This window comes from Vanessa cardui, chromosome 27 (genome assembly GCF_905220365.1).
Source record: "Vanessa cardui chromosome 27, ilVanCard2.1, whole genome shotgun sequence".
NCBI lineage: Eukaryota > Metazoa > Arthropoda > Insecta > Lepidoptera > Nymphalidae > Vanessa > Vanessa cardui.
Window position 1 is genome coordinate 5859621 of NC_061149.1, and position 14961 is coordinate 5874581.

Below are 14961 nucleotides of genomic sequence, written 5' to 3' on the forward strand. Positions count from 1 at the left end.
GTGAGTACCTGCTCGGCGGCGTGGCGGTGCGGCAGCGAGCGCTGGCGGTCGAGCACGAGCGGGCGGATGGCGGTGGGCGGCAGGATGTGGCGCGCGTGGCGCCCCATCGAGCACGCGCCGCCCGCGCTGCCCACGCAGCGGTTGTGCAGCTGACACACACGCGACATTACTACCCAATTGCATTGCAGTTAGCTTAATGTCATTGGTTTTTACCTCGCGCTCGCACACTGACATCTTTGGTATGTGTGGCAACAGTTTGTAAACGAGGAATTATTAGGAAATATGCCATCTTTATTTCCACGAGTGATATATGGCATTACATTTTGTAAATTATCATTCTTCATCCAATCCAAGTTGTTACTGATACTACCAGATTTTTTTTAGTTATTTAGGTTATTTTAAAAATATATTGCATTTATGCACTGAAACCAATTTTAAAAACAGCTATTTGTTGTTGCTAGGTTGCCATATTTGAGGCTTTCCCTTTTATCAACAGTTGCCTGAGTCTGAGACTCCCGTGCCTTATATAGTACGTAAGGTTAATGCCTAAACTATTTCCAGACATGTCAGATTGCCGTCTCGAAAGAGATTCAAGTAATAACGTGCTACTCTGTTTTCGCACTTATCCAAGTGCTAAAAATTAGTATGTGATTTTTTTTAGTATGTTATAGGTGGGCAGGTGAGCATATGGGCCACTTGATGGTAATTAGGCACCTTCAAAAATAGACGAAATATTAACCATTCCTTACATCGCAAAAGCGCCACCAATCTTGGGACCTAAGATGTTATGTCTCTTGTGCCTGTAGTTACACTGTCAAATAAGTCAAGGATGATTCTTGGTAACTTACAGTGATGTGGCACCAGCGACAGTGGAGACCCGTTATCCCGTTATATCCCTTGATCTTTTTCCGACACCTCGCACATTTGCCGTGACAGTTTCCTGTAATAATAATGATAAAATAAAAAAAACGATCAATCTTGTTATCCTATCAATACTTTTAACCAAACTTTGAAGACAGGGAAAACATTTTTTTGCACGTTGAGATTTAATGTACTTCATTAATTAAAAAAAACTTATTTCACCTTGTACAGTTAGAGTAAAAAAACCTTCGTCAATTTTCAAATGATTTCCTTTATCAAGTCTTAAACTCCTAGTACCTTTTGAATCTAAACATCAAATAATTGCGACGCAATATGTCATTCTCGATCAGTAAAGCAGATCATCGCTCATACTGAGCACACGAAAACAGATCTTAAGATTGACCGCGACTGTACATATATTTGTTTCAGCTCCACGATGAAAATATCAAGTGCTTTTTAGAAATGCCTGTCTCTTGGAGTTTTCCCCAACTTTTTCCGTTCTGCTGAATATTTCATCTCTAATTCATGTCAGGCTAGTCGTATTTATCATTGAATGGAAGTTATGACAGTCAAGTATAATCCCTGTTTTAAGTAGGGATTTAGATTAGGGCTAGTAGAGTGTTAGGGTGGAGCCTCACCCTCCACCCAGTGGTGCGCGAGCGTGGCGGGCGCGCGGCGTGACTTGGAGTACGTGGCGATGCACGACGCCGGCGCGCGCTGCACGCAGCGCTCGTGCACCGTGAACTTGCAGACTGCGGACAGACACAGTTACACTTCAAGATACAGTTTGATAAGGAATACCCCATCCATGCCATAACAGGACAAACGCCAAATCAACAACACGTGGCAGTGAACTGTGGACAGGAGCCACAGTTACATCAGATTCGATAAGGTATACTCTATTCCAACTATTATGACAAAAGCCAAATCAGGAACATTTGGCAGCAAAATGACGATGTCATTGGTCGGAAATTTGATTAATCTGTTATATTCATTACGGATTTGGAGGAATATGCCTTTTGGAGTACGACGAAACTGTTATCGGAATTTTGGGATTAAAATTAAGATGAGTCTAAGATTTTAAATAAAGATATGTTGATCATAATTTCTTAGTAGTGCAAAATATAGCTGCGTTATTAAATCGCATTTCAATTATTTTTTTTGATTCAATTCTATTTTTGGCCAGGATCAGGATATACCAAAAATCTGTTTCAAGTGCGTCAAAATATCGTTTCAATAAAAATTAAGTTATTTGTTTATTTAATTGACTATTACATAAATTTATGGTTAATCATTTGAAACGCCAAGTAACTATTGAAAACTTTAATATTCCATTTTAGAAATTGCTTAAAAATGATGAAGGTTTTGCAACGTATAATACAAATTATTTTTAAAGGAAATTGAACTCTACTCACATATGCAACAGAGTCCTTTTTTGCCCAAACCGACGAGCATGTTCAAACACAAGTTGCAATACGCCGGCCGGTTGAAGTGCTTCAAGCGCCACGCGTGCTCGCCATCTTCCTTCACATTTGTATCTAACCCCAGCAGCACTAGGAGTGGTATTGTTGTCATACTGGAAATAAACGTTTGTAATATATGTTTTTAAGGTATTGAGAGGTGTCCATAATGTTGATGTCTTAAGCCAGTTGAGTCTAGAGATACTAGATTATTTTTCCAATCTGCTATGTAGTGACGAATATACGGATTACGGACGTAATGTGTATACATATAATTATAAGTCTTTTTTTATTTCTGTAAGATAATATAACAAATTTGGGCTAAATTTGCCGCCCCTCTAAATCTGCCGCCCTAGGCTCTAGCCTACTTAGCCTATTGCTAAATCCGCCACTGATCACTACCTATAGACTTTAGCACCATATGAAGTTTTAAAAATGGAATAACATAGAAAGTGAAAACGTGCTCACACGCGTACACATTAATACAATGATAACTGCCATAAATTCTTAAACTTACTCCGGCAATTTGAACCTTATTGTTTTAATTTAAGATTGAATTTGGAATAAGCTACACGTGTACCTACCCTCCTCTTTTCCATTCGTCAAGGGAAACCGTTCCATCAGCATCGTAGTCTATTTCCACCATCATATCTTGTAGAATCTGGAATCATATAAGTTGTTATATATTTTCCATTAAATCGTATTTAAATAATTAAAAAAGTAAAGTAACCTATCCCACTGCTGGGCTAGGGGATAGTTTGCTGTTTGGAAAGAGGGTTAATCGATGTAACTTGACCATCGGAAATAGGTTAACATCTAAGTTTCTAACTGTTTCTAAGGCTCTTCTTGGTAGAATCTACATTTCAATCAAAATATACATTATCCAAGTAGGCTTTTTAAAATCATATTACAGGTTGTTACTTTAGTTTAATTTATCTTAATAATTAGATACAATTGGAATTTTTATTAAACCTTCATGGAAACCAATAGAAAATCCACATCTTTTTTGTCATCTAGATTAATGTTTATATAGTAGAAGGAAAATTAATTATAAAAACAATTTCCTGATACAATGCTGTTACTAAATATACTGTTGTTCTTGTATTCTATCCAAAACCTTTCAAATCGCTCTATATATTAAAAAAGAACACATCAAAACCAGTTGCGTAGTTTGAAAGATCTAAGCATACATAGGGACAGCGGTAAGCGACTTTGTTTTACACTATGTATTGATAATGAGAAATACTTAGATCAAGGAAAGAATTGACTCAGCGAAGCCGGAAACCTGGTGTGAGATTGAAAAACATACCCATTACTGAAGGAAATGTTTGAAATTGTAATCGCATAGAATTTTAAAGTGGCCGTACCGGTCTCAGCTCCGATGTCTCCCAGCCCAAGTACTCAGCGACTGTCATCATTTGATTAACGATGCAATCCATCTCATTAGTGTCCAACACGCCATTCCCGTCAGTGTCGTAGAGGCGGAACATGACTGATGGCATAAAAATTGTTGTTACGGCATTGTTTTTAATGGAAGTTATTCTTTGTTATGAATAGAAAGGTAGACTGGCAAAAATATCCCCTGAATATATTTGGCCATTATACAAAAGTATCTACTCTGTAAAGTAACACATTAATCACCAATGCGCCACCAAATTTAGAAAAGAAAATGTTATGTCTTTTGCGCCAATAATAACACTAGCAAATAGAGTAATAGTATGTAAATATTTAAATTTAAGGAATTTACTTCCTTGTAAGTGTTCTGTAATATTGGACCAATAATATACAATCCTTTGTACAAACCCGTCCAAGTACGACACGACATTTGATGTAGCATCGGCAAAATTCGTAAAACCGATCACATCCGAATTAAGTACGCTATCTCAAATTATCAATATTTATTTCTTATGTGAATATGATCTTTACACAAACTTAACTTGTTATATCACATGACTTAATATATTCGTCAATTTGACACGTCGATTTACATGCACTTGCTTTCTCGGGTTGAACTGACGCGAGAATATATAGCGACAAATCGGTATTAATCGGTTTTATTAAATTTGTCGATGTTACATCTAAGTTGTGTCGTACTATATCACCTAGTCATCATGTATTGTACCTAAAACCAACAACAATTAGATGTTTTGAAAGGTGAATGAGCCAGTGTAACTATAGTTATGTTTCCAAGTTTGCTAGTGCTTTGGTAATTTAAGGGGTGGATCCTACATTGTCACTGTTTATATAAATAAATATGAGGCAACATCACATACATTACTCTGATCCCAATGTAAGTAGCTGAAGCACTTGTGTTATGGAAATCAGAAGCAACGAAGGTACCACAAACACCCAGACCCAAGACAACATAAAAAACTAATGGTAATTTACATCGACTCGGCCGAGAATCGAACCCGAGACCTCAGCGTGGCGTACCCATGAAAACCGGTGTACACACCACTCGACCATGGAGGTCGTCATATCGTTTATGATGGACGGTTTATTATCAAGAGCACCGTTTGTCCTGAAAGTGAATTAAAGGGACTTACATTCCAATTTGTCTTCTGGTCTTCCAGCCTCCAAGAGTGACAGGTAACATACAATGTCTTTTAAAGACACTCTCGCGGTGTGAACTTCTATTGTCGAAGGACGACGCATTAGGTGCTTGAAATCTGAAAGAATGCCGATGAGTTTTGATTGATAAATATATTCACAAGTCACACAATTTCACCCTTCGATGGACCAGTGATTAGAACACGTGCATCTTAGCCGATAATTACGGGTTCAAACCCAGGTAAGCACCACTTCATTCATTCGCTAGGCGGTGAAGGAAAACATCGTGAGGAGACTAATTTAAACTCAATTCTGCCACATGTATAACCAAACAGCATTGAAGCAGCATGTTGGAATATATTCCAAACCCTCTCCTTAATGGAAGAGGAGGCCTTAGTCTAGCAGTGGGAAATTTACAGGATGTTAATATTGTTACCTTCAATTTTAGTACTCTGATTGACACGTAGTGAGTTACTGCTCTTCCTGCTCGAGTTGCGCGACATCTGGCTGTGGCTTGGACTTGTCTCCAGGCGACCCAAACACAGTTCATGTGATGAATAGGACGGGTGTGTGGTCACCGATATCATGGGATGGACACTGCCTGGAATTGTTAGTTTAGACATTTTACTGGGGTAATGTTTTATGCATATATTGAAACGTCATTAATTTTGCCCATGGTATGACTTTGACGTATGAGATACTGCCCTTCTCGTGTGGGCCGCGGTGACGTGTGCAATGTGAGTGCGCCGCGCTTTAAAATAAACTATTATAACGGACTATTATCCTTCTCCTATAACAACACCCATCCCCTATGCGTGATCTTCGAGAGTGAACACCAAGGGAACGCTCCCAAAGATACCAAGAAGAAAGTGTCTTCAAAAGTAAGAGCCATGATTTCGTGTTAACATCTCCCCTTTTTATTTAAATAAATACAGTCCATTTATCTCTGGCGTGAACAATCGGTTTTAACTTCTTTCTTTGAGAATCAATGCCTAAGCAATCATTGTTCCATTAGAACCGTCGAGAGTATGCTCTGCGTTTGAGGACAGCGCAGTGCGTTTTTTTGCTTTTATGTTAAGTTCTTTAATTCTTCATCTCGTGCTCGGCGGTGAAGGAAAACATAGTGAGGAAACCTGCATGTGTCTAATTTCATCGAAATTCTGCCACATATGCATTGGAACAGCGTGGTGGAATATGTTCCAAGCCTTCTACTTAACAGAAGAGGAGGCCTTATCCCAGCAGTGGGAAATTTATAGACGGTTACTTACTTTTACTTTTTCTTTTATTGTTTGCCTTAAATACATAATATTTTCAAGTAATACTGCAAATCATTTATGATATTAGTAATTCATTTAAAAATCTTAAAGAAACGATAAGAAATTTATTTAATCTTTTAGTTATTTGAAAATTGCATAACTTAAAGAAAAGTGTAACAAATTATGGAATCCTCAGACATCAATAGTTCATGTAATGAAGTGTGAAATAATCAGGAGTCAGAACGCCATATTACCAAAAGAAATAATTTACCAGTACGACTTCTCGATCCTTTGTCGCTGCCGTCCACAGAATCATTAGAACTCTTGCCCAGTTGCTGCAATCTCTCAGCTAACCCGTGTATCTTAGACGCGAGGCTCGTTTTAACCTGGAACCAAGATTAATGATACAGGAACATCACTAAACGCTGTCTCATTGAACCCCTCTCCTAAGGCGTCAATGTCTTACCTTATGTTTAACCGACGCGATTCGCCTCAAATATTTAATTCAATTTGAAATTTCCGAAAATAATTTCCCAACAGGTTCTTACGTTATGAAATATTACTTATATCTTTTATGATAAAAATGGGTCACTTGATGGTAAGTGGTCACCACTGCCGTAGATGCCTTAAAAATATTACCCATTGCTGACATCGCCAAAGGGATCTTGGGAACTAAGATGTTATGTCTCTGGTGACTCTAGTTGCATTGGTTCGTTCTGCCCTTCCAACTTAATTATAACAGTACTGAACGCTGCTGGTTTGCTGTAGAATATCAGATGAGTGTGTGGTACTTACTCAAACGGGTTTACACAAAGCTCTACCACAAACGGTGGATGTAGAAAAAACGCAATGGAGATTATTGATATAGTTTCTGTAAAATATCATATGTTATTTACTAACCTGGTGGTCACCATGAGCGGTGACAGCAGCACAAGCGGTGGTGGAGCTAGCTGCTGCCATTTCACGCAAAGCCGGTCGCTTGTCCCTCCGTACGAAGGAGAGAAATAAATGCCTGAAAATTAAAAAAAAAAAGAAATTTTAATATTTCTATATATGTATAATTCAGAAACATGCTTTAAGCAACTTGATAAACGATTATTTTTCCCACAATGTCTTTGTTAGGTGGTGGGTGGTGTTGTAAGTTTGAGGTATCCTAAATTCCTAGGGGTTTTATCTTACTTGATAACAAATTTCATCAAATTCGACTCAGCGGCTTAGGCGTGAAAGCAAAAAAATGTTCCTATCATATTTATATATTTACTTAAGATACAAGGCTCTTAATGATAGATTTTACAGACAAGAACTGGCATAAAACTTATAAACTGAGCATATGGGCCACCTGATAGTAAGTGATCACCATCACCCGTATACAATGAAGCTGTCAATGTACCACCAACCTTGGGAACTAAGATGCTATGTCCCTTGTGCCTCTAGTTACACTGACTCACTCACCCTTCAAACCGGAACACATACTGAGTACTGTTATTTGGCGGTAGAATATCTAATGAGTGGATGGTGCCTACCCAGGCGGGATTGCAGAAAGCCTTACCACCAAGTCAATTAAATACAACTGTACTATTATTCCACAGTGAAAACAAATAATGTTTATAAAAGTTTGTGAACATTTATTTAGTTCTTAAATATATCAATAGATGGCGTTATTCACGCTTTACGTTTTTCTGAAACACGCTATATTTTGACAATAGGAATAATATTAGATAATGGTATTTTTTTAAATTGTAAATGAACAGTGGAAGGCATATTATTCAATTCAAGATTATATAGACGATAGTAATATTATACTGGTTATATATTGATATATTGATACTGGTGGACTTTCAGGCAGGATATATTACATACATATGTAACAATTTACATTTAACTATCTAACACTAACTTGTATTATTACATTTTGAAAACGAGTAACTACTGAGTTTCTTATATAATATAATTGTTAAATGACGATTCAAAAGTGCTTGTAAAAGTCTACTTGAATAAAGCATATTTCAAATGTACCACGAGAATACCTCTTCTGTCCCCACCCGCCAATAGATATTTATAGACATTTGATCTGTAACTAGTATCACTATTCCACAAACACAGCGTTGATGGAATTATGATATTTATCATAAATAATTCATGAACAGGTAATCCGGAATAAGCATAACAGAATACGTAAATGTAACGCACAATGCGTTGCCTTAAATGATGATTCAAAAGTGCTTGTAAAAGTCTACTTGAATAAAGTATATTTTGATTTTGATAAAGAGAGGACTTTATTTACAATTTTTTCTATATGAATTATTATATTATATTGTTTGATATTTGTTGTCATGTGTTAGTGTAAGCTGAGATGGCTCAGTGGTTAGAACGCGTCCATCTTAACCGATGAGCTCGAGTTCAAATCCAGGCAAGCACCACTATATATATATGTGCTTAATTTGCGTTTATAATTCATCTCGTGCTCGGCGGTGAAGGAAAGCATCGCGAGGAAACCTGCATGTGTCTAATTTCATTGAATTCAGCCACACGTGCATTCCACCAACCCGCATTGTAACAGTGTAGTGGAATATGTTCCAAGCCCTCTCCTTAAGCGGAGTGGAGGCTATTAGCCCAGCAGTGGGAAATTTACAGGCTGTTCCTTTTACTTTTGGTTACAATATTTATTACGAATTGTTGCCCGCGACTTCGCTCGCATTTTAGATGTTTGTTGTCATGTGTTGTCAAATAGTAGCCTATGTCCTTCCTTGGAGCTTAAGTTCGTAACATAACCTATTTCATCAAAATCGGTTCAGTGGTTTAGTTGTGAGAGCTACTAATTGGCTAAGTTATAAGTATTTCAGAAGTTTTATTATAGAATTTCGCTTCTCACTTAAAATTCCTTCCGCGCCTCGCTACAGAAGAATAAATTTACTTTGCGGAAACGGAAACGTTGTAATGCTAATTTTTTTTATATAACCCATGTCAGTGTACTATTCTGCCGTGTCTCTATAATACCGTTATCCACCAAAACTCAATTATGAGCTACGATAAAAAACGAGGTAAAAATGTAATATGTAATATACAGAGTTATTGGTAATTCGACGTATTCCCGTTAGGAGGATAGGGGTGACTATTTGCAATAATTTTAATCCCCATATATGCAAAAGTGAACCATTTTTGAGTTATCACGTTTTTTAGCTTTTTTCAAATAAGTGTTTGAAGTTGCATTTTTGACAAATTTCAATTCTTTTTAAAAATTTGTCACCCTCATCACCTCCTAACAGGAAAACATTGAATTACCAATAACCCTGTAAATCTAGAGAGCAGCAAAAGTTACATGAGTTTCAACAAGCGGTCTTATCGCTAAGCAGCGATCTCTTTCAGGCTACCTTTGGGCAGAGGATTATAACATTTTTACGTATATGGGTAGGGTACAGTAATTTTAAGTCACTTTACCATTAAACACTATTGTATATAGTACAAAATTTATTACACAATACACAGATAAGAATAAATATATAGATGTTATGTCCCTTGCAATGCCGTAAATAGCTTTTTCTGCGCCCTGTGCGAGCTTCTATAACTGCGCCGTATATAAGCAGACCCTTTGCCTATCTTACTGTCTCACTCACTAAAATTTAACCGCAGGTCCACTACTGCAAATGCGTCGCCCATTAACGATAAATACTAAACACAAATACGCTCGTGCGCTGCCAAAATAATGAGCGCGATGTATGTTTTTAATGATACTAGCATGTCAGTACGTTTGTATTGGAATCGAGTACTAGGGGCTCAGCGGAATCTAACAAGAGCAAAACGAAGAAACAATAGTCCTGGCCAGTCTGTCTATTCTTGCGCCCCCGAGAGTTTACGCCCTGTGCCTGGGCACCGCCTTATTTACGTCACTGGTCTCTTGTGCCTGTAGTTGTACTGGCTTACATTTCAAGCCAAAACACAGCTATATTACTTAGTGTAGTGCTGTTTCGTGGTCATGACCAGTGTGTGTAACCCAGGGCTTGATACAAACCACAAATTAAATTTAATTGAATTAAATAAAAAAGGATTAACATAGTTAAATGTATTATTTACTAAAAATACTCAATTGATTATAAAATTACACCATCAAATTGTTTTAAATGCTGCAAATCACTTAAACGCCTGTTGAAGTCGGAGGGCAATTTCCGAAATGTGAATATTGAATCTAAATCTTGGCAATGGATTAAAAGCACGTTACAAATTGGTTCTTCAAAACATCTTATCCACTTCATATACACATTAATGCATACAAAGATTCCGGTATTTGGATTGGCTCGTTTGTGTAACGACAAATTCCCTTAAAATTTAGGCTACATAGGCATTTATCTAGGCAAAAGTTACTTTAAATTTGAAATGTAATGTATGTTTTATTTTACATGTGTTATTGTACCAAAAATCAAAAATCTAAATCAAAGTATGTATACTTTATTCAAGTGGGCTTTTACAAGCACTTATGAATCGTCATTTTACAATTAAGTGAAGCTACCACCGGTTCGGAAAGTAGATTCTACCGAGAAGAACCGGCAAGAAACTCAGTAGTTACTCTTTTTTAACATTTAAAAATACCAAGTCATGTTAGTTAAATACAATTATTTAAATTAATATATCCTGCGTGGAAGTCAACAGGTATTAGCTCCACGCTTTTTTATCATCTATAAAATCTTGTATTGAATAATATGCTTTTTCTACCAATGTATTTTTTACAAACGATTTGAATTTACTAAACGGCAAAGTTAAAAATGTCTGCGGAATTTTATTATAGAAACGGATACCTTGCCCCAAGACGGACTTATTGACTTCGCGGAGTCGGAAACTTGGCGTTTTAAGCTTATCTTTACTCCTAGTGCACATAAAATGTTTATCACTGATTTTATCAAAGTGACTTTTGGCTTGTCTTGCCTTTGTATTATGTACTACAAATAAAAGTGTCTATGTGTTTGAAGAGTTTTATATTTATCTGACTTACCTGGACAGTTCATCAGGTGTGGTGACCTCCAGGTATGTGTCCAGGAACCACCGGAACCCCTCATAGTCGATGTCCTGGAGAAGAAAAATATTATAAGAAATACAATATTAAAAATATGGCTTCACATTGAAGCTAAAGGATGGGAGGTGTACCTCCTATCCTGGGTGTCGTAGAATGTGAGGACCTCTGAAGATCATTGCACCTTTTTAATGATATAGGCAGGTGATCGGTCAAATGGATTGAGACTCGGGCAAGGAAAGAAAACATTTAAAAAATAAATCATCATATTTTTTTTAATACATTTTATTTAAATAGGTTTTTGATAGCACTTACGAGTAGTTTTATATCATATTAACGAATAATCCATATACATATATAAATGAAAGTGTGTTAGTCATGCTATTTATAACTCAAGAACGGCTGAATCGATTTGCCTGAAACTTAATACAAAATATGCCTAATACAGAATTAAAAAGTTATAGTAAAATCAGCGAACTGAAAAATAACTTTTTTATTAAATTCATACGCCCACAAAGTGGCGCACACATCTATTTTTTTCATATAGCGCGTATAAAGTGCTTCTTTCCCTTCGATAAGTATCGTGAATGTATTTTGAGAAGAAACACTTTAGCGAAGACACTTACAATATTAAGCTTAATAGGTAAAAGGAGTCAATTAAATATCACGAAAATGTTACGGTAAAAACTCTTTGATCTTACATTTTCCTGTGAAAGAATTTAAACACAAAAGACGATTACTATGGCAACCCTTCAAGAAATTTACTTTGTGTATTTTTAAATCGATATATTTATAAAAGATTATAAGGTTTTTAACATTTTTCTTTATTATATATTATGTATATACTAACTTCCCCTTCCGACTTCGCTTGAATAGAACAAAGATATATGTCATGATTTTTTAAATATACTTATATAATTTTAATTGAAATAATAATATGGCCCATATGCTCGTCCGCCAACCTATACCATAAAAAAAAGAATACATAGAAAATACAGTAAAGGAAACACTGCTTATTTTAGAAGTTTCTAATGTGATGTTATAAATAATCAAATTCAGTAGTATATTTAGTATCAGCATTGCACCCTTGCGAAGTCGGGGCGGGTCGCTGGTACGTCAATATATTAGTTGTCAAAATTATACAATTACGAATTGAATCCTTACAGATTCACAACGCAGGGCTTCGTTCAGTGGTGAATACTATACTAAATCACAATTAATGTTAGCTGGTTCTACCTCGCACAACAACTCTGTGGAACCATTGGGTTACTTGGTGGTAGAGCTTTGTGCAAGCCCGCCTGGGCAGGTACCACCCACTCTTCAGATATTCTACCGCTAAACAACATTCGCAGTATTGTTGAGTTCCGGTTTGAAGGGTGATTGAGCCAGTGTAACTACAGGCACAAGGGACATAACATCTCAGTTCCCAAGGTTGGTGGCGCATTGACGATGTAAGGAATAGTTAATATACAGCGTCATTGTCTGTGGCTGATGTCGACCACTGACCAGGTGACCCATATGCTCGTCCGCCAATCTTTCCCATAAAAAGAACAGCCATCGCCGGTGATTTTTCCGAACCGATACGATTAGGGAACCTTCAAAAAGAGAGCGTACACCTTCCTTAAAGGCCGGCAACGCACTTGCAAGCCCCCCGGTGTTGCAGATGTCATTGGGCGGTGGTTATAACTTTCCATCAGGTGAGCCTCTTGCTCGTTGGCCCCATATATGTATATATGTACATACATATAAAAAAAATACCCAGGTCAGTTTTACCTAAAGATAAGATTAACCTGGATTTCCTAGAAAGCATAATAATTCTACTCAAGAAATCAATATCAAAATCATAATCGTAACGTAGTATAAAAAATGGCGTACAGCTGTCTGTCGCTAGTACAATTATACATAATTATAATATATCCTGCCTGAAAGTTAATCATTTCGTCATCTATATAACATATTATATAGATGAAAAAATTCTACAACTAACATAAAATATAGTAAATTATAAGAAAGTATATAATATATTTTATATTATGTTTAAACTGACGAGTTGTCCCTAGATTTCTATTTACGGTAACATAATATTTCCGTTGCTAGGCAACCGTTGCCATGACGACGCGCCATCTTTGCTTCGAACAGATATTGTATTGACGATCGTCGAAACGTTTGTGCAAATAGCAAATAAATGTTTTAATGATTTACAAAATGAAATAATGTTGAATATAAAAATTAAATACGACATTTTAGGTAGGTAAATATACTTTGATGACAGTTCAATCGTTATGTTTAGTTAATTTAAGACTCATGTAAAAAAGTATTGGTTATCGCATTAATTTAGTAAGTATTGATACACAATTATAGTACGACACAAGTTAGATGTCGCATTGGCAAAATTCGTAAAACCGATCACATCCGAATTGAGTACGCTATCCCAAATTATCAAAATTTATTTCTGATGCGAATATGATCTTTACACAAATGTAATTACTTGTAATATCATATGACCTAATATATTCGTCAATTTGACGCGTCGATTAACATGCACTTGCTTTCTCTGACGCGTGAATCTATAGCGACAAATAGTGTCGAATGGCGCGATAGAGAGTTATTTCTATTGGTTGTGTAAATCGGCAGTAATCGGATTTTTTTTCATTCCATTGCATTTTCCGATGCTACATCTAATTTGTGTCGTACTATACGTGTTACGAGAGTAACCTTAGCCCTCAATACGGTGTATACATTTGATTCAATATCATAATTTATATGACATTATTATTGCATATTATTAATATAACAGGGCTATTGAATTTACTTTATTATATACAATTATTATTGTAATTAATTGATCAATAATTTGTAAAACTGTAATTAATATTATTTTATATGGCATAGCATTTAATACTGGCACGTAACACTATTTCTTATTTTAAATATGATTGAGCTGTCTTTATAAAACAATTGGACGATAGCGTGGGATTCTAACAAAAGATAGAGAGATTGGAGCATCATTGTAAAACGATAATATTATTTTGGCCATCCCGAACTACTGAAATTATTTACATACGGTAATTTTCATTTCTATAAACAATAATATAATTAATTTATATCTGATTAACAAAATTATCTATTTTTTGGTACGGTATTTCTTGGCTGTTCTTTTTGGGAGAATCTATTGATTCAAAGGAATCTCTTATAATTTATTTTTAATTACACTGTAAGAACCTGTGGTTAAAGCAAAATAAAACAACATGTACAGCCTGTTTCCTCTACTTGGTTATCCTTTTCCTTTTTGGGGAGAAGGTTAGAAGTATATTCCACCACGCCGCTTCAGTATGGGCACTTGCATTCATATGTGGCAGAATTTTGCTGTCATTAAATACCTGCAGGTTTGCAATGTACTACTTATTACTTAGTGGATGCAAGCGTCGTAAATACTGAGCCCTTTCGGTTTTACTGCTATTAGGGTAAGCGAAGCGTTTATTTACAAATACTAAATATTCTGCTTGGCAATAGAATTTCAAAAAATGCGTCACGGTGTAACCTTCGGTACAAAATGCAAAACATCAAGTCGTTTGAATTGTAAATATATTCGGAATTTCAGAAAACGAATATCACAGATATTCTCACGTCAAAGGATACCAAAAATTCCTAAATAATACAAAGCTCGACCAACGAGTTCTTTGACGGCATCGAAAAGAAAATAAAGGGATTATGAAGCTGTCCTGACAACCACCCAGACTCAAGACAACATAGAAAAGTAATGATAATCTGCATTGACTCGGCCGGGAATTAAATCCGGACACCTCGGCGTCGTACCCATGAAAACCTGTGT

The 14961-nt window shown here is 36.2% G+C and overlaps 1 protein-coding gene across 1 annotated transcript in view; it reads right to left on the minus strand.

Annotated features, from left to right (window-relative positions):
- LOC124541199 (diacylglycerol kinase 1) overlaps positions 1 to 14961 on the minus strand; it is a 161660-nt gene that overhangs the window by 7642 nt on the left and 139057 nt on the right. Inside the window, exons 4-14 of the mRNA XM_047119068.1 lie at positions 11112 to 11185; positions 7028 to 7139; positions 6399 to 6513; positions 5308 to 5472; positions 4868 to 4990; positions 3689 to 3813; positions 2906 to 2982; positions 2277 to 2437; positions 1500 to 1613; positions 849 to 940; positions 9 to 149 (exon numbers count right to left, since the gene is read on the minus strand). Of these exons, the coding sequence (XP_046975024.1) occupies positions 9 to 149; positions 849 to 940; positions 1500 to 1613; positions 2277 to 2437; positions 2906 to 2982; positions 3689 to 3813; positions 4868 to 4990; positions 5308 to 5472; positions 6399 to 6513; positions 7028 to 7139; positions 11112 to 11185 (1299 nt within the window). The remainder of the gene's footprint in view (positions 1 to 8; positions 150 to 848; positions 941 to 1499; positions 1614 to 2276; positions 2438 to 2905; positions 2983 to 3688; positions 3814 to 4867; positions 4991 to 5307; positions 5473 to 6398; positions 6514 to 7027; positions 7140 to 11111; positions 11186 to 14961) is intronic.